Below are 21,006 nucleotides of genomic sequence, written 5' to 3' on the forward strand. Positions count from 1 at the left end.
TTTACCAAGTACATCGTCGTCTGGCCGCCGTTGAACTTCGTATTGCCTCCGTTCATATCGTCATCACCTGGCGACCAAAACCCGACCCTCATTCCATCATGAAATGTCATCATTCATCGTAATTTGTCATTCAATCGTGTGACAAAATAACCCCACCGTCGCATCTATTATTTCGTAATTTCGGCCAACCTAGACACCGTCTCACTTCGCCGCCACACCCATCAACATCGTCGTGCACATGAAACCCGACCAGTATGATGCATCGTCATTGCTTTCTTCATCGTTCACCATCGGCGGGGTAAGTTTCCTATTGAATTTTGGTAATTTTAACATAGTTTTGTTGTAATTTTGGGTTGAAATATAATTAGTTGGAATATGTAGATGATTCAAGGAAGATCGATCGGTCAAAACAGACCATTTCATCATCACAAGCGCCGCCACGCGCCGGCAGTACGCGTGGGATTCATCCGTCTGTCCAGGAAGCTTATGGAACCGGTAGAGTCAAATCGGTCCTAAACTGAGTCAACCCGATCCGACCCGTTGATTTTGACCTGACCCATTGATTTTGACCCGACCCATTGAATTTGACATGACCTGTTGACTGTTGACCGATATGATCGTTGACTCTGACTGGTCTGACCGTTGACTTTGACAAAAAAATCAAAATTTTCAAAAAGTTATATTTAATGTTTTTTTGATGTTTTGAGTCCGATTTTGAAGTTCGTTTTGTCAAATTCTCACTCAGTAAGTCGTTTTTCAGTGTTTTATCTTTGGATTCAATTTGGTTTTTCGATTAAGTCCAAATTCTAACGTAAATTCGTTTGATATGTATCCGAGACATTATGGGATGTGGAATTAAAGTTCGGGGGCAATCAATGGATTTTAAATGGCCGATCGATATGGCTATTAAATCGATGTAATACTATACTATTTTTTATGTTTTTCGGAACAAGTTGATAATTGGTAAATGTATGAATGGAAATGATAGGTCAATTAGGTGTATTTTATTATCATTGGACTTAAACTAAATTTGGATTAAAGACAGAACATTGTGTAAGGCTCAAACGGCTCTTAGAAGAAATTAGTAGACCGATCGGAAACAATTCTAAGTTCAGTGGTTAGTTAGTAAATAAATTGACCTCAGGATCTAAAATTCTAATTAATTCCTTAAAGGTTAAATGCCAAAAAACATTTGGACGAGAAATTATGAAAATATTTCTGTTAGGTAAAATTTTGAAAATACCCTTATATGGTAAAATTACAAAAATACCCTTATTATTAAAAAAGATAAGAATTGTCCCTGAAAGTAGAAAAATAATCCAGAAAAGATATATTTGATTAAATTTCCAAAAAAATGCTTATGTTTGGATTGAAGAGAATTATCAGAACGGCATCGAGCTGCAGAATAACTAAAATAACCTCCGATATTGAAATGGTTATATTATATGACAAAGTTGTACTGAATGAAAGTACTATACGTATCCGAATTGTTAAAACGATCGAATTACCCTTGAAACTCTGAAGTGACCAGGATAAACTTGAATACTAATTAATCTAAGTACCCTTAATGACCTAGAATTAAGCGGATGACTTGGACAAGTCTGGAAACGTTGATGAACTTATATGTTGTGTCGTCCTTAAGGGCTTTGAACCGTGAATCAAGCACATTGACATTTCTTGTTATCGTTGCAATACAGAAAGGAAATAAATACCCTTAGAATACCCGTTCGTCTCCATAAGATCCATTCAACGATTATTCTAAAGATGATCAGTTCGACTATTGTTGTCGATATTAAAGTGTGAATATCCTTGAAGCGCATTAATTTGACTAGTTGACAGATATCACAGTGTTGGGATTTGTTCAGTTAGAGATGACTCGATATATTGATAAATAGACATGAATCTTAAATACCATGAATCATGGACTCTCTTATTGGATTAAGCTACTAAGAATCCATCATAAATTAAAATGTATGTAATACCCCTATTTACCTGAACAATGGAAATACTCATGTTATCTCATGGTCTTCAAAAATTCCAATGTAAAGGTTCTTGAGTACTTTTTTTAATATACTCGAATCTTAAATGAATTTTGAAACATCAATTTCGAAAGGTTGATTAGATCTGTTAATGAACGAGCCCTTTTATAGGGACATCGATTATGAATTATGTCCAATCTAAAAAAGTTATACGTTTTTCCTTCTTGATCACGATCAATTGCCTCCTAAAATATCTAGATATTATATGACATTGATAAATCACTTCCAGAATTAATGATGAATATGTCAGTTATCCAACCCTCTTTTTATAAGGATCTCATTTCTGAATTTAATCAGTTGTAGAAGTTTCGTGTTTCCCCCACTTGATAATTGCTAAGTACCTCAGAAAAGTAATTGGATCCTCTAGTGTGTTCCCTATGTACTACCGGACTGTTTTATCTGTTTGAAATGTGTTTCACCGAGAATTATGATTTACTGATTTACTGGCTTATGAACCATGACTACATGGTATATGATCTCTGATTACCTACTTTCACTGGAAAATATAACCATTCATGATTTATGGATCATGGGATTTACTGGTTACTACTTGAACTGGTTTATTGGGACATTATATGGGTAGGTTGAAGTATGGAGGTTCAACTCTGATCAAGCTGGTAATTCCTTACGGACCTAATGTGATCCTTGGGTAGTCTCTGAGGCCCCGATAAACTTTCTTGGGTAGGCTCTCAAGCCCCAAGGCTCTTACTTGGGTAAATTATTGGACTATATATGGTGTACGAGTGGAGGGAGTTATGTGGTTTATTTTATTGTCACTCTTACGAGATTTTATTAGATCATTATCTTGATATTATAGTTTACAGTTAAATCTGATTTCTATTGGATATTGTATGGGTAGGATTCTGGAGTATAAAAGTTCAGCTCCGATCAAGCGGGTAATTCCTTACAGACCTAAGGAGACCCTTGGGTAGGCCCATAGGCCCCAAGGTACTCCCTTAGGGTGGCTCGTTTGATGTGTGCTTAGGGTAAGACCTTATGGATGTAGTTCTGGGTAATTGTATAATGGTGTTCGGATGGAAGGGATTATTGTGATTTTAAAATATGTTTTAAACTACTAACATTTTTAAAGAATATATATATATATATGTTACTTTGTTTTGTTGGAACACACTAGACATCCTATTCTGATCTCCTGAACTTGGTTCTCTGAATGTTTCCTCTGAACTGAAATCTTCATGTCTTTTACTCGAAGAAATATCAGTGGAACCTCAGCTCATCCCAAAAACCTGTAGATGTCTGAATCGACAAGGAAATATTATTGTTTTTCCATTTATTTGCATATCCTTCAGCATCATTGTTTTGTATTACTGAACTTCCCAAAGCTCACTCTTTTACACTCCTTTTCAGGTTAAAAGAATCGATCCAGTGCAGCTATCGACATCAGTATAAGAGTTTCAGCGACATTACTTGCGGAGTATAGTGCATGTGATTAAGGGGCATGTAGGTTGTATTTTATTTTTATATCCGAGTCTGAAACCTGTTTTATTTATGGATATTGTTAAATTATACTTTTAAAATATAAATTGTTTTACGATTTTACGATTTTACGTGCTTTAACATAAATTTTAATTTTTTCGGGATTTATACTGTGGGTAGCTCTGATGGCCCTAATGTGACACCTCCGATTGGATTGGGTCACCCGCATCGGTCTATGGGTATTATAGGTGGGCTAGACGAGGGTGTTGGTCCGTTGCAGAGATTTTGGGCCTTATCCTCGGTAGACTAGAGGGGTGCATGAGCTCCGAGATTCAAAAATCCCTCAGTCAGATCATAACGTCTACCATAGAGTAAGAGTGAGTATATGAATATACTCACTATATTATTTTTATCAGTTGGCTTGAGCATGCTAATAAACCCCTTTTTGTATGTTTTAGTTATTAGTGTGGCACTGTGCTAGTTAGCTCAGCGTTTGGAATCTGTTTCCTTACGCAAATTCATAGGTAGAGCAGTTGAAAAGTTTTTGTGCAGAATAGATCCAGACCTAAATTTCAGAGCAAAGTACGACTCGATTTCTTCTTAGAGGGCATGTATATTTGTAACCCTTTTTTATTAATCGAGTAATAACTTATTTAAATTGATGGTCTACATATTTTGAATTGTTATTTTGGGAGCTCCCGATTTTAAACTGATTTATATTAATGTTATTGTTTATTTTATCCTAAGTATGTTAAAGTTTTTTGTTAGCCACTTCAATTGTTCCGTGTAACAATCTTATCGATTGACTGAGTGTCATACTAGTTTAAAGTGTTACACTATATCTTTTAATGGACATTAAAAGATAGCCATGGTTTTGGAATCATATGGTCCACTCAAATTTTGGGTCCAATAGTGATATTCCAAAAGGAGGTACCACATCTTTATTAAATCTTGAAGCTAGGTAATTCGTACCTTTAACTAATTCACTTTGAAACTAGGAACAAAACGATTAAGTGTATTTTTTTATTATTCAAATACAAGTATTGATTTGGTCCAAGCAAGAGTTTCATGTATTCAAATAATGGAAACACAATACCTACACCATTACAATTGATTAAATTATAAAATATACATGTTAAATGACAATGCAAATTTTAGGTCCATTTAATATATATATATATATATATATATCTTAGGAATATTCTAGAATAACATAGAAATTATAGATGCGTAGAAGTATCCATAAAAAATTTAGATATTTGTAATATTTAATATTATATTTAAAATTATCTATTAGAAATAATCTAAATATTTGTAATGTTAAAAGAGTAAGATTTTAACGTGTCAACAATCTAATGGTTACTAGAATCTATAAATAGGGGTGAGTTTTATCATTGTAAGAATAATGAAAATGGGTGAAAGGAATGCAAAAGGTGTGAGTTAAAGAAAGAGAGCTTAAAGATTGATAAGAGAAAAATAGTGGAGTAAGTGTGTAGTATTGTAATTGTATTTTATATCAATAAAAGTATTATATTCTCTTAAGCTTTTCGATTAAGCCTTGATTTGTTTTTAGGTTTTTTAGTGTATTTATGTTAGTATATGATCGATTATGTCACCTGAATGTCAGATGCTAAAAGATTTTCAGGGACAAACAACCTAAAACATTGCAATTACATGAATTAGCCATGCAAAAGAGAGAATGTCTTTTTATTTTTATTTTGGGTAAATTACATAAATCTTCACTGAACTTTATTCTCTCTCCTATTTTAGTCATTGAATTTAAAAAAATCAATTAACTTACTAAACTTTGAAGATTGAAACTTTTTAGTTACTTTGTTGTCAACTTTATAATGACATTATGACTTGTCACATTAGATAATTTTTTAATATTATAATACACATAGGAAAAAACTATTTTTCAAGAGAAAAAAAGTATAAAATAGCAAAGTCACTTTATATCCATCAAGATCCCTTTGTACCAATTGGGATATCTCCACAAAAACATCTTGTCTTGAAGCCTCATGACTGAAATTCTTGCCAAATATGAAATAATGCTTTTGTCCTACTAGTGGTAAGAGAAAATATTAAATTCTTTGATAAACAAGTTATCATATCGAGAACTACCTTCATGCTATTTTTGGTAAACAAGTTACGATATTTTTAGTTGGTCATTAAACTTATTAAATTATAACAAAATGTCATCACGACGTTATAATAATAATAAATTTTGATAATTTAATAATTATTTGGTAACACCTTGATAATTTTAATGATTATTTTATAATATCACGATGATAATTTTATAAATTTAATGATATTCTATAATTTTGATGATTATTAAATTATTTGAGTATAATTAATTGTTAATTGTTATTTGTTGTACTTAAAAAGTTTGGGTAAAGTATACAAATAGTTCTCCAACTATAGGATATCATTTTGTTGAGTCCTCTAACTAATAAAAGTTACAAAATGGTCCCTAGACTATAAAGAGTTTCTTTTTGAGTCCTACTATTAAAAGTTCTAAAATGGTCACTCGACTATTCAGTATGTTCCAAACTCATCCTTAACCATCATTGTATGTACCATTTATATCTATAACCATATTCGCAGCAGACATTAGGGAGATGCATCGATCAAACATCCATTTTAGCGACTAAATGACTGTTTGTAAAAGAGTGGGCTTCCAAAACCAGATCGAAATATTTGTTCAGGAAGTGGGCAACTCGACCATTTCTTTGCATTTTCAGTTTGGGGTTTCTCTCAAGTTTCCATGTGCTTCTCTTTTGTTTTTTATCATAAGAATCAGTTTGTAAACAATTGGAATCTCGGCGGTCAAGGTTGTTAATATGGTGTGTGAGATATAGCAAACATAAAACAAGTTATATTCCTTCTAGGTATCCATAACAATGGCACTACACATCTTTTCTTGCTTCTATTTTTTATTTTTATTATTATATTATTATTATTACTATTTTTCTTATATTGTGTACACATTATGTTTTAATTCAACTATAACTTAGATGTTTTTGTTACGAATAAAACGTTTACGATTTTAATTCATGACAATGATTTACTTTGAACAGGGTTGTTGGTTTTTTTACTAAATGGGATTAGTGTGGCAGCATGGTGTTGATTTCCTTGGTGGCTATTTATAAGATAACCAAGGGTGGTAGTAGAATGATGCTATGAGATGAGTGGTTTGTTTTACAGGATTGTTGACTTTGCCTCCTGCAAAAAAAAAAGTACCAATGATGAAAAAACACGATGTGATAATACTCTAAATTTTCCTTGGAAACAACGCACACAGTCCATTCAACACACAATGGGATTATGAGAGTACCATGTACTCCTCATAAGGTCGCTTCTCTTCAACCCATGTTTAAACTCGTCCCCAAGCAAAACCCTTTTAACCTGCCATTTCTTTTATATTATTGATGAATTGTTTTTAGTTTTTCTTCTATCTACCAATTTGAAGAGTACCCCACGCTGTTTGGATCAAATTTTCAGTTGTTTTATAGATTGTAAATTTGTTTTTACTTATTTATGGCTTATTTTCATCAAGGCAGTGCAAAAGAAATGTGGCGGCGACGCCAATGTTAAGTACGCTTGGTGCGCTGCCACTAGAGACGAGATTGCTAAGATCGTTGAGCACGGTTTTGGCCATTATGAATTCCTAAAAACAGCGGCTTGTATGATCATGGCGTCAAATCTTTCGCCTGATGATTCTCCCAAGGATTGGTAAAATTCAAAAGACCATGAGAATGCCATATATTTAGTTATGTTCTAATTATATAGAAACGTCTTCATTTTTTTTGACTTCTTGTAAATTAATTTGCTTGTTTTGCTTCAGGTTGATAGTAACGGGATACTTTATTTGATGCTCTGCCGCGTGATACTGGGGAAGAGAGAGCTGGTGCAGCCCGGTTCTAAGCAATGTCATCCAGTTCAGATGAGTTTGATTCCAGCGTCGATGACTTGTGGATGCTGAACAAGTATATCGTGTGGAGTAGTATTCATTTGAATACTTGTATTTTGGCAGAGTATATTTTGAGTTTCAGAGTTCCCTCGTGTTTGAAAGATGAGCAAATTCCAAAATGATTTTGGGTTTGAAAGTCGGTTGTAGGTATGGGTTTCGACTTTGGTGGTTATTTTAGGGTTGCTTGGGATGCAAGATAAGTTGAAGATGCCGACATCACCATGGAGATCATTTCCAGCTCTTATATCTGCAGTTATCCAAGTATTATAGAGATGACAGGGTAAGTGTGCCTACTTTTTATTATAATTGCAAATTAGAATGTTGTGTTTGGTTGAAATTTTGGTGGGGCAGGATAAGAAAATATCTCGAGGATACCAACTTGTGAGACAAATAGCGTTGTTGATTGCCGTCATCAAATCATCTAGGACCAAGCTACTCATCTGGTTTCTTAATCAAATCATCAAGGTACTCATCTAATTTCTTACTAGCAGGGATTGAAAAATCCAAGTCATTTTTTAGATTATTTGATTCAAGTAAAATATACATTTGTAAATGTGAATGCATAGGGTATAGGATAGTTGTAGCTGATCCATTATGCATCAGTTAATTCTCACACTTGTCTTAATGTATCGAAAAGGCAGAGCAAATAATAGTTTTTGTGCCTATATGCAACTGGCAGTGCAGTCCCTGATATTGTTTTCTGATTTTGCAGCAATACCAAGTACAAGTGAGCAACCGCTGAGTGAAAATATGGTAGAAGTCAATATAGATAGATAAATGATCGTGAGCTTCTTTTTTAGCGTTTTGCATTGTTTTGTCAACCGGTTCAATCGGGAACTGTTGCCTAGTCCGGTTCAATTTACACCGGTTGAACTGCTACTAGTGAACCGGCCAGAACCGTTGAACCGTTCGAACCGGACCGGCTGAAAACCGAAAAAAACCGGAAATTTTGTTTTTTTTAAAAAAAAAATTAAACCAAACGACGTCGTTTGTTAAACTTGAAAACTTTAAAAGTAAGCTCAACTCGACTCAAACTCATGAGCTAAAAATTATTAAGTTCAACTCAAACTCGAAATATAATATTGAAACTTGAACTCAAAAAGGCTTGAACTCAAAAAAAAATTAGAAGCTCGATTGAAGCCTAAAATTCGAGCTTGATTGAAGTGAAAGAATAGTTCACTCAATGCTCACCAAAAGGCTCCATGATTTTGAATGCCAAATTACCTATATTATTTATAGAAGTTAGTTGTGATTCTCTTCTATGTTTTTTTAGCCATGTGGGATTGTTTTGTTCTCATATTTTTTACTCTTTAGACTTTTAGGATGCTCTTTTATGTTTCTTAGCCATGTGGGATTGTTTTTAAAAAAATAAACCAAACAAATATCATTTTGTTATGATTTTTTAGCCCCAAATTTATTTTTTAATTATAGTTATATAATTATATTTATTATTTAATATGTTTTACCTTAAATATTATGTTGTAGTTAATTTGAATCATTTTGTTTCACTTGATTTTATGGTTTTTAACTTATATATGTTATGACTTGCTTTGAATATGACTTGTGATATAAAAAATTATTTTTATTAAATATTTTTGGTATTTTTATTTAATTTTTTAAATAACTATGACGTCGTCCGGTCAGACCAATTCGACCAGTTGAACCAGTGAACTGGTAGCCTGACCAGTTCGCTAACCGGTCCGGTTCTGAAAACCATGGCATTTTGGACTTCCCTTCTATTAACCCACAATGTCGGTTTAAGTAAATATGTAGACCCAACTCCAATAACCTCAAATATGTTTGAGTTTGCTTCATTTCAAAACATGGGCAATTGAATGCCATGTTTCCCCTCTACCTTTTTAGGTGTGTTTGGTCAAAGGTCTTTCCGGGGTAAACAGAAGTTTTAACTACGACATAAGGTGGAAATTCACGTGCAAAATTCAAGAATTAATGGTTATTCTTTGACGGAAGATGTCGCGAAAATGAACATATGAATGAGTTGATGGTCTAAAACAACAATAATCCAAAATAGTGGCGTGAGTTGGTAGAGGTAAACAAGAGTCGGCCTCTAGTTTTATTTAAGACGTATTGGTTGGTTAGTGCAAGCCAACTCTCCTCTAGTATCAAATGAATAATCCATTTCTTTTCATCCCCAATCATTTAAAACAATTTGAGGAAAGAGCCCTTAAAGTTGAAAAATGCTAATAAGACCAGATGATACTTGCACATAACGGAACTGGCAATGAGTCTACAGTTATTGGCGTATATAAAGAACTAGTCATACTGAGAAAGGTCGACACACAGTTTAGATGCTGACACAAATAACTTGGGCAAACTTTTAGATCCCACTTACACCGGAAAGTGAATCCGGCTTCAGTTCTCACCATAGCTGTTTTCCTGTTCTTGTATAACTGCGGAGTTCCCTGTCGAAAAGCCTCCATTCATCTCCAGTGCACCCACTGACTCTGACATCTTTGTAATCCTCTGTAACTCGTCAGTTACCTCTGAGGGATGAGCTGCCGATTGACCATCAGCTGATTGTTCTTGCGTAGCTGTTTCTTTGGGAGTTGATTTTGGCCGCCGAATGGCTTCAGCTGCTTCCGGCATTGCCACAGGTGGTGGTCGGGGAGGAACCCATGTACGCTGAATGGGTGGTGGTGGTTGTTCATTGGTTCTCACACCATAAGGTCCAGTATCCTTAACTTCATCTTCATTTTCAATCTCTGTGATTCTGACATTTTTCCGTTGCCACCAAGGTGTGGAGCTCTCATCATCCAGCAGATAGTTTAACCCATCGTCTTGCCCATTCTGATTCAAGCCTTCAGCACTTGTCTGAGACTGGAGTACCTGGTGGTCGGAGCCATTTTGGGCATCCCAGGGCTACTCATTTAGAGAAGGGGAGGGGGAAATACCAGTCAGATTAAACATAGAATCAGTAACCAATTTGGAAAATATATTTATGTCCCCCAAAACTCGTCGAACATGATACTTAGAATATCCCACTTCTCAAAGATATTTAATTAACCACATTGAAGTGGAATCCCAGTAGTCTATATGAAACAAATGCAAGATAAAATAATCCTAAAGATAAAGGAGAAACTCCAGAACTGACCTTAGTTCTTGGTGCTATGAGAGGATTTGACAGTGGCTGGTTAGGGTTGGGAGGCATATCATTAACTTCCTGCATATATCAACCAGGAATAACAAAGTTATCATTGATGCATGCAATAGACGAACAAATATCAGCTTTGAGGTGTTAACTGGATTACTCGGATATTTGAAGGCTTCTCCCCTCTTTGGATCATTTCCATAATCTGCAACATAATTACAATATCAATTACAAAAATGTCTTCAAAACCTATCCAGAAATATGGCATTTGTTTTGCAACTGTTATATATCATAACTCAGGCGGAGCATTTATCTAATGATGAAGCAAATTACTACCTCCATGTATGACTTTGGGTGAGGCGGTTCCGCAGATGCAGGTGGTGTGGAGGATCTCCCTTCTTTAAAAAAAATAGTTATATAGGATATTGGAATTCAAATTCTTCGGACAGACTAGACATCCAAGTCCAGAAAACTAAGCAGAGGAAAATTACCAAGCTGCACATTGACATCCACCTTGCCATTTGCATAGGATTGCTGTAAAGACATTCTTATTTAGTAATAGCTCATCTCGCAGAGCTAAAACTAGGATCAGAGAATTTCTTTTTCCAATACAGATATGAAATGTTCGGAATTAACCTAGTTTCGGCATACCTTTGTACTTGAAGCTGATACTCTATGATCATCATGATCAGAAAATACCCTGCCAGAGCTACTAGCTTGTCCTGATAGCAAAAAAAAAAAAAAGCAATGAAGTTCAACTCACCAGCCGCAATTGGGTTGGCTTCAGAAGGAACTTTTCATTTTACTAATTTCAGAAGATTCTCTTGGGAAAAGATAAGCAACGGTACCAATGAAACTAAATGACATTGGATGTTATCCTATGCCAACTGAAGTCGTCTAATAATCATCACAATATTTTCTCTTAGCACCATTGATACAAGAAGATAGCTTGCTGTGTAATTGAGCTAGGTTCCTTGCTGGAGCAATATCCTTTAGCAAACAAATATAATCTAGCGATTTAATATCAAGCAATTTATAGCAAGAAGAAGAGTCTTCTTCTTCCAAAGCTGTAACTTCCTAAGGGACCTTTGCTATTCTTTTGGGTTCCTTACATCTCTATAAAGTGCACCCAATATTAACTAGGGTCATAGAAGAAGCACGGTATCAATATCTACAGGTAAATTAATATCAAACACCATGTTTATTAACCAAGGTCAAAGTAGAACCTGAATAAAACATTACTTCCTTTAATATGCAACACTGCAGATATAAGTAGGGGTGTTCTTTTTTCGGTTTTAACCGAATTAGTTCGGTTAATTCGGTCGGCCACCGAATTAGTTTGGTCGGGGAACGGTTAATAATTTTTTTAAAATTTGGTTAACGGTTAATTCGGTTCGAAATCGGTTAATTAACCGAAATTAAATTTTAAGTATTAAATATATTATATATAACATATGGGCTCAACCCAAACCATTTAAAACCCAATCAATAATTTAAGATCCAATAACTTTTAAACCTAAATCAATATTAATTAGTTAAAAAATTCATATAAAATTTTTATTTTAAAATTTATATTATTTAAATTAATTGTAAATTGTTTTTTTAATTAAAAATATTCAATTTTTATATAAATTAGAAAATTTTAAAAAAATTTGGTTAATTCGAAAATTAACCGAACTAACCGAAATTTATTCGGTTCGGTTAATATTTTCAAAAAAAAGTTCGGTTTATGGTAATTCGGTTCGGTCGGTCACCGTTTTAACCGAATGAACACCCCTAGATATAAGCATGGCCACAACAGGAAAAGGTCAAGGTGAATATTTCACGAGACTCAGCTACACCAAAAATTGATATCAAAGTACCTCCCAATTTTCTTATTGAATTACTCATTGACTTCATCTCTTGCACTTGCGCATCCATCAGACTCATAAATTCCTCAAAGCGCCTTCTCTCTGGCAGGTATCAAACACGGTTCAGTAAATCAAGAAGATATTTATGCAAGAACAAAAGACCAATCAAACATAATGAAACCAGTCAGCAGAAAATAAAAAATGCCTTTATAACTCCACCTTCGTTTTTGGAGTTCAACATTTCCTGGCTCGCTTTTGCAACATCAGAAGCTGCAGCCGCTGCTGCTTTTGCTGCAGCTGCAGCCTCCTCTGCCAAACTTGGTTTTGCATCAATTTTCTTGGCATAATCATTTTCTTCTTCTAGCACAACTTTACGTACCCACAACTTCAACTTTGGGATAATAACTTTCTAAAACAAAACAAAAGTAGCATGAATGTGAGAAAAATCTAGTTTATGAGATTGCACTTGAAGCCGGATAAAAGAAGTTTGAAGAGATGGAAAGAATTCAGCATTAACATATGGCACATCTTACCAAATACTAGTTGATAGAAGATGTATTTTGTTCTGTGTAATGAAACAGTAAATGATATCCATAGTTCCATACCTTGATTAATAAAGCTGTGCCACAACCTGAAGCTGCCAATAATCCTACAGCAGAAACAGCATGGTACCAATGAAACTGCCTCCCTTCCAAAGATGCAATACCAGTAGGAGCAACTGCCACGGGCTGGGGTGTTTGAATTGGGGCCTGAGTTTGAACATTAGACGAAGACTTGGCTTGCCCATCTGATTCCATAATGATACAGCAACAAAATATCATCAGTGACCAAATGATAAGAAAACAAAGGCTTGACTCCCAATTCACTAATAAAATATATTACCTTGATTCAAACTAGCCGGCTTTGAACTAGAAGTAGGGTCCTGTCACCAATGAATGAGTGGTTCATAAACAGTTAGAACAACAGAATCAAAATACCAAGAAAATGAAGAAAACAATTATATTACCGGCACACGCCGAAAAGCTTCATCTATCTCCTCCTTTGTGAGGCCTTTCCTCTCGAGAAATGATCTTCTATAGATAACAGGAGAACCCCTAACTTTGGGGTGTGAAAGAAATTTAACAGCATTCGAAACCTGGTCCTCCCTTATTGGTTCGGAGTTCACAAACACAGATGCTGGAACACTCTGTTTAGCAGCCTCTGCCCCAACATCTTGTTGAGCCTGATTTGCTTCTTGTGCAACCTCTGTTGAAATTGGTATCTTAAATTAGAATCACTTGGGTATTTTTAGGACAAATAAATCAGAATTATTCAGTTCTCCTTCACATATACACCCTTTCCCTTTCGATATGTTCCCAGTTTTCACACCCAGAGTTTTCTTTTTCTTATGACGCTGTATATAAGCAGCAAATTCCTCTAAACAATTGGGTTTATTTCTATGTTAATATAAAGTCAACGCAATGAAGATTACAGACTATATAAAATAACTTAGAAAATGAAAAAGCGGATGAAACCTGATACTGCTTGGGGCTTATCGTCATTGGAATTGGGAGGAGAAGGGGACTGAGTCATCGTCATGGCGGCTCACTGAGTTAGAAAGACGAAGAAAGACCCTGAACCCTGAACCAACAAAAAAGGAAAATAGGAAGAGGGTGAGGACTTGGTGATGGGACTGCTGACGATGATGAAAAACGAAAGACTCAGAAGAAAGAGGTTTTTTGCTGATTTCGATGTTGCTTATCACGAAATTTGCTCATCCTTTATCCTTTCAATTACATCCAAGGTTTTTAGGGCCACACGATGAAACAGAAACAACACGATGAGCCCACATTTTCACCTGTGTAATGGGCTTCACTTAAAGTACATGTTTCGTTGGTAGGAAAATCAAGTCAACTGAAAGAAACACAAAGCTCTAACTTGGAATTTATTTCTCTTTTCATTTTGATTCGCCAGAACTTGGTCATTACTTACACTATACGAAAATCAAAAAGTTTATCCGGTTATTACTAACGTTGAGGTTTAATTTTAAAAATTAAAATAAAACGATTATTTATTGATTTTTATAAAATAAAGAGATGACCTTTGTAATTAGATGAAAAAATCATGTTCCCTTCATCATCATCAAGTGACCAATATAAAAATCAGCACCATTATCTCTTGTTTTTTTTTTTTGTATTTTAGTTTTTGTCTTGAAATTAACTTAAAATAAAATATGCTACTATTTTCGAAAAATGGTGGTGGTTTTATAATGGTGATCATATCTAATCAAATTTGTGGGGATAAAAATGATTAATAATGACAGCGTATGAAATGTCAAGCATCATCACTAATATGATTATCATGCCATGAATCATACAAAGTGGTGTTTCTATACGATAGGGAAACGTTGACGGATTAATAAATGTTGCTCTTGTTGAAGAATCAAACCTAGAAAGCTCTAGATTTGATGAAAAACAAATGGGAATAAATAGGGAAAGGTGGCGACAATAACTAGTATTCTTTGAGGTTTTCATTAGAATTGTTTAATGATTCCTTCACACTATATTTACCGAATAGATATGTTTTGAATCTTCAAGACTTTATTCTTCTAATATGTTCGAGTTGAAACATTAGTTTAAAGAAGTATGTATTATCATTATGGACTATGGTGCATGTATCACTATAGGAAGATTTGATCAATATTCAAAATTGATATACACACATACAACACCAAAAAAAGTAAGAGAAAAAGAATCCATTTGCTCGTGTCCCGTTAACCAAAACTACAAGACAGCATTATCCTCGTAGTCGCAAACAAAATACCTCAGATTCTTGTGTGTCGAAGGTGATTTCAATCCGGTAATATTAAAAGGTTGAATAGCACAAGGAAACTTTGCTCAGGCACCATGTAAAGGAAACCTAGATCACCATACGCTCCAATGCCCTGAACGGGGATTTTTAAAAAAATCAACAAAATGATTTCAGTTTCATTGCATCATGTCACATCTAATCCAATATTTTCTTACCTTGCCGTTAAGTTGAAGTTCGCCCTACCCATCGTGGATAACGGAAACCAAATTCTGCTATTCTTCCGTGACCTTTGTAACATGCAACCTGTGTTTTTAGTTTTGCCCCATCAATCACAATTCCAGATTAATGTCAACCAATACGAGGTTCTGAATAAAGTCCAATACAAGGCACATGCTTTCATCTGTGAGTGATACAGTACCATTAATGGTTTACTGAAAGAAGAAGATAGATTGAATAATTAACAAGATTTCCTGGTCAGTGGGATGACTATCTATTTATTTCATTTCATACAGCTTTAAAGTTCCTATTAGCAAATTATATGATCTTCCTGATTTCATACATTTTGTAAACAACTTGAGTTCCAACTTAATAGGATCTGCTTGATTCCGCACCACAGTAAGAAAAACACTGGCAACGTGTAGCGCAATACCATTTAGATAGTAAAGGAAACTTACAAACTGAGAGAGAAAAAGAGAGTAATTACCAGTCCTAACTCATCTGGATACAACCCACGGTTTGGGAGGCGGCTCTCTCTTCCAATTTTGGCATGAAAAGTAACCTAAGATCGTAAAAGCATATTGATTACCGTAGGCATGTTCCACCAACAACATTACAACATAAAATTAAAAAGAACCTGGCCAGCTGGAACATTGAGATCTCCAGTAAGCTTCACAGCTTCAATATACTCGAAGAACTCGACATCTGAAGATTCATCACCTGCATCACTCCAGCGACCATATTTACGCCTCAGTTGAACTATTTCAGTTCCATAAGGACCAAATGCACCGACATAGAGGCCTGCAGTTCAACTGCTGGTATCTATCAATGGTGCTTAGCATGCGGGGGAAGAAAGAAAGGATACCATAAGAATAGCCACCCTCAAATGGGTCCAAATTTCCATTGTCACTGCTAATTCGGTTTAAAGTTGTTAACTCAGATAATCTGCTCCGCCTCTGTGCCTGACTAACAGCAAGTTTGAAAATTTCACGCACATCTCTAGAAACCTAAAATAACACTAACAGTTGGCCATATAATTATCAGACTCGGTTATCAAGTGTCAACCTATACACAACATCCATTATTTGAGGAAAATATAATAGACCTCAAAATCAGCATTTCCTCCTATTTCTAAAATGGCACAAAGTGGTGATAAAGCGTCTACTCAGCACTTCAACATCACTCAATAGGGAGCATGGCGACTACATTTAAAAGGATGTGCGGCTTTTATAAGTTGAAAGAGTCGTTAGAATTAAACATCTGGAAGTATTTCAGTTATGTTATGCTTGTCCCACTAAAAAAAGGCCTTTGATAACACCAATGAGAAGAATGTTCGTATGCCATTTAAATCTTAATGTTAATTATCCGAATCCAGTGGTTTAGATTTAAATCTCACCTTAGAAGAAGCCTTATCTGAACCCCAAAATGCCTTGTCAACATCCGGGGGCATAACTCAGAAACACCTTCAGTTGCAATAGCTGCTATTTTCACATTGGATGCTTTGCTTTCTCCAGTATCACTATCTAAGCTTCTCTTGGGAACATGTAGCAGAAAAGGATCTTTCTCCAACTCCTTTCTATCAGCTGGAAGAAGAATATATTCATCCTTAATAGGAGTATTCTCATTTCTATGGACAAGCCCACCTATAAAAAGCTTCATATCCAAATAATTTCTGTCATCTGCAAGATTGCCACCCAGCCCCATAGCAACTCCATCAGGCTGAATCTCTTCCAGATGATGCAGTTTCATCTTCAGAATTCTCACTGCAGCTGTTTTCTCATCTTCTTCTTGTATCAATTTCTCCACAGAATCATTAACTATTACTTCCTCAGAAACTCAACATTCATGACAGATGCATTCTCAACTTCAGAAGTGGATGGAGTTTTTGTAGGCTTGGACGGTGAACTTGTACTCGTAGAACTTCCTTTGGCATGCTGCAAATAAACTACCTGCAGCATATGCACAGTCAGAAGCGTATTCCATAAATGAATTAGAAAGCTCTAGAGCACTCGTGTGTGTGTGCAAGCAGAAACAAGCTTACAGCTTTATAAAATGAAAATATGGCGTGCAAATTTACACTGGAATAACAATAAAATTACACGTCTAAGAATAGTTAACGCGACCAGTCAGATTTAAACACCCAAAAATTCAATTCATACTTGGCAGACCCAATTATTGAAGTCAAAATTTTATACTACTGCAGCCAGGCTTGGTTAACAAAAAACACAACCGAAGCTGATTCATGGTGTGAAAAAGAGAAAGAAAACACGCACATCACTTATTCAAAAGCAGATCAGAAATGGTGTTTGTGGAAAAGATAAGGAAGGAAGCCCAAATCGCACACAGCATTAGATAAATACTTATGAGCAGAAGATTCATAACTAACTGAAAATGTAGGATATACTGTCTTACATTAAAAAAGAAAGGACATCCAGACTAGTTGTCCAAACATATCTCATGAACTACGTCTAAAAGGTCCTTGACTTACTGTTTCACCAATATATTCCTAGACATGGAAAACATTTTCTTTCTTTTCCTTCACTGCTCTCCCTGAAAGAGGGACTGATTACCACCACCTCCATTTTTATGTTCCTTTTATCAACCCATAGAACTAGATGTTGGGAAATAAACCGAGTACAAGTAATTTCTCTATAATCATATTAGTGAGAATGCGAAATAAAAATAGAAAAATAATACTCGAAATTGATAACGGAGTTCAGCCAATTGTGCTTACGTCTCCGGACTGCTGCAGATCTTTTACTAAGAGAGAAAATTTACAAGTGTTTACAAAAACTCACTACTCACAAGAAATCTCTCTAGTATTGGGAGAAAAAAAAATGATTTTTGGGATTATTTTGAAGCTAAATGAGCTAGGGTATTTATAGTTGAAACTTAAGGACTTAATCTTGTAAATACACTAAAGCCTGGGGATTAATTGTGATTATCTCATTATCATTTTTCAACAAACATCTACCAAACTTTGAAAAACTATTTTTCAAAGAAACATTTACCAAACTTTGAAAACCATTTTCAAAGAAACATCTACCAAACTTTGAAAACCATTTTTTCAAAGTTGGTTACCAAACTTGAAAACCATTTTAATACTTTCAACAATCTCCCACTTGAAGACTGATTTTAATATGTCTTCACACCTCGATCAATGCAACAGCTTTTCTAGTCTTGTTACTCTAGCATGCCAACTAAAGTTGAACACAACTTCAATTTGTCTGTAGTCACTATCTTTGTCAACATGTCTGCCGGATTTTGAGCTCCACTGATCTTTTCAAGTTTCAAAATCCCATCTTCCAGAAGAGACCGGATAAAACGATATCGTAATTGTATGTGCTTTGTCCTGGAATGAAAAGACGGATTCTTTGCTAGATGTATAACACTTTAACTGTCGCAATACAAGACATTGTTTTCTTGTTTTTTGTCTAACTCTTCCAAGAAACTTTGGAGGCAAACCATCTTCTTGTTGGCTTCCGTAACAGCGACATATTCTGCTTCAGTTGTGGAGAGAGCAACTATCTTCTGTAGTTGAGAAACACAACTCACTGCAGTACCTCCTAGAGAATAGACATACCTTGTAGTGCTCCTTCTGATGTCAACATTTCCAGCTAAGTCAGCATCTACATAGCATGTCAGTATCGTATCTCCACCTTTGAAACAAATTGTTTTGTTTGTAGTACACTGCAGATATCTGAGGATCCATTTGACTGCTTCCCAATGTACATTGCCTAGATTATTCATGTACCTGCTAACAACTCCCACTGCTTGAGCAATATCTGGTCTGGTACAAACCATGTCATACATCAGACTTCCAATTGCTGAGGCATACGGCACCTTCACCATGTGTGCACGTTCTTCCTCCGTATTTGGTGACTGTTCTTTGGAGAGTCTGAAATGAACACCTAAAGGTGTACTTACTGGTTTAGCATCTTGCATATTGAACCTGGAGAGTACTTTGTTGATGTACTCAGCCTGTGATAATATCAAAGTCCCCGACTTTGTGTCTCTCTTGATCCTCATCCCAAGAATCTGCTTTGCATAGCCCAGATCCTACATAGCAAACTGCTTCGACAATTTTTGCTTCAAGTTTATAATCTCTTGCATGTCTGAGCCTGCAACGAGCATGTCATCAACGTACAACAATAAAATAATGAAGCGATTGTCGAACCTCTTGATGTAACAACAATGATCTGCTTGGCATCTGGTAAAACCATTGCTACCCATGAAGCTATCGAACTTCTTGTACCACTGCCTAGGAGCTTGTTTTAAACCATACAAGCTCTTCTTCAACCTGCATACCAGGTTTTTCTTGCCTGCCTCTATAAAGCCTTCTGGCTGCCTCATATAGATTTCTTCCTCCAAATCACCATGAAGGAAAGCTATCTTCACATCTAACTGCTCAAGATGTTAATTCTCTGCAGCTACAATTTTTAACACCAGTCTAATTATAGATAGCTTCACGACTGGAGAGAAATTTTCATTGTAGTCAATACCTTCTTTTTGCTGAAAGTCTTTAACAACCAATCTTGCTTTGTAGCGTTTGCTCCCATCATGCTCTTCTTTGATCCTGTAAATCCACTTGTTATGGAGTGCTTTCTTGCCTGGTGGTAATTCAGCTAATTTCCACGTCTGATTTGACATAAGCGAGTCCATCTCATCTTTCATGGAAGACTCCCACTTGACTGAATCCTCCACTTTCATTGCTTCATCATAGCACTCTGGTTCACCATTGTCAGTCAGCAACAAGTAGTGCAAAGAAGGAGAATACCGTTGGGTTGGTTTAGGAATTCTGGAAGAGCGTCTTAGTTCTGGTGTGCCTGGTTCTTCTTGAACTGCTTCAGGACTGATCTGAACATCATTTCCAGAAATCTCCTCGAACTCAGCAAATTCCTTTGTTTCAGCTTCGATGTTTGAGCTACTTGATTCTATGGTTGATCTGTCTTTGTACATCACATTCTCGTTGAAAATGACATCTCTACTTCTGATGATCTTCCGATTTTCGTAGTCCCAAAACCGGTAATCGAACTCATCACCACCATAACCAACAAAGACACATTTGTTGGACTTGACATCAAGTTTACTTCTTTCAGCAGAGTTTATGTGTACATAAGAAATACAACCAAACACTCTTAAGTGTGAAAGGTTTATTTCTTTATTACTCCAAACTTCCTCTGGTATTCTATCATCCAAAGGAACCGAGGGTCCACGGTTGATCAGGTAAGCTGCAGTGTTGATAGCTTCAGCCCATAGAAATTTGGGCAATACGACATGTATCCTCATACTTCTGGCACGTTCATTCAGAGTTCTGTTCATACGCTCTGCTACGCCATTCTGCTGCGGTGTCATGGGAACTGTTGTCTCCATCTTAATCTCATTGTTTGCGCATAAATCTCTGAATCTTCTATTTTTGTACTCTCCTCCATTGTCATACTTTAACCGCTTAACTTTCAAACCAGTCTCATTTTCCACCATTGCCTTCCATTTTCTGAATGTATTAAAGACTTCTGATTTCTTCTTCAGAAAATAAACCCACACCTAGTTGCTACCACCACATTCCCTTATTCATCCCCCTTTGTTCTT

At 35.6% G+C, this 21,006-nt stretch overlaps 1 protein-coding gene and 2 pseudogenes across 5 annotated transcripts; 1 reads left to right on the forward strand and 2 right to left on the reverse strand.

Annotated features, from left to right (window-relative positions):
* The first annotated feature begins 238 nt into the window (after window positions 1-238).
* LOC120184143 lies at window positions 239-8,194 on the forward strand (annotated as a pseudogene).
* A 1,427-nt stretch (window positions 8,195-9,621) lies between these two features.
* Window positions 9,622-14,151, reverse strand: LOC120184198 (peroxisomal membrane protein PEX14-like). Of its 5 annotated transcripts, none has more exons than XM_039188719.1 (12): window positions 13,926-14,151; window positions 13,418-13,656; window positions 13,294-13,333; window positions 13,017-13,198; window positions 12,631-12,820; window positions 12,424-12,513; window positions 11,213-11,283; window positions 11,053-11,095; window positions 10,898-10,959; window positions 10,722-10,766; window positions 10,565-10,633; window positions 9,622-10,332 (listed from the first exon to the last, which is right to left on the reverse strand). In XM_039188719.1, the coding sequence occupies exons 1-12, from the start codon at window positions 13,987-13,989 to the stop codon at window positions 9,826-9,828; spliced, it is 1,602 nt and encodes a 533-aa protein (XP_039044650.1). In that variant the 5' UTR covers window positions 13,990-14,151; the 3' UTR covers window positions 9,622-9,825. The 5 variants fall into 5 exon arrangements, with proteins under 5 accessions (XP_039044650.1, XP_039044652.1, XP_039044648.1 ...); XM_039188721.1 differs by having other exon boundaries at window positions 9,622-10,299; window positions 13,418-13,659; XM_039188717.1 differs by having other exon boundaries at window positions 13,418-13,659.
* Window positions 14,152-15,226: 1,075 nt separating this feature from the next.
* LOC120184199 lies at window positions 15,227-17,390 on the reverse strand (annotated as a pseudogene).
* Window positions 17,391-21,006: the final 3,616 nt, after the last annotated feature.

Source organism: Hibiscus syriacus, unplaced genomic scaffold (assembly GCF_006381635.1).
Source record: "Hibiscus syriacus cultivar Baekdansim isolate YM2019G1 unplaced genomic scaffold, ASM638163v2 tig00112857_pilon, whole genome shotgun sequence".
Lineage (NCBI taxonomy): Eukaryota > Viridiplantae > Streptophyta > Magnoliopsida > Malvales > Malvaceae > Hibiscus > Hibiscus syriacus.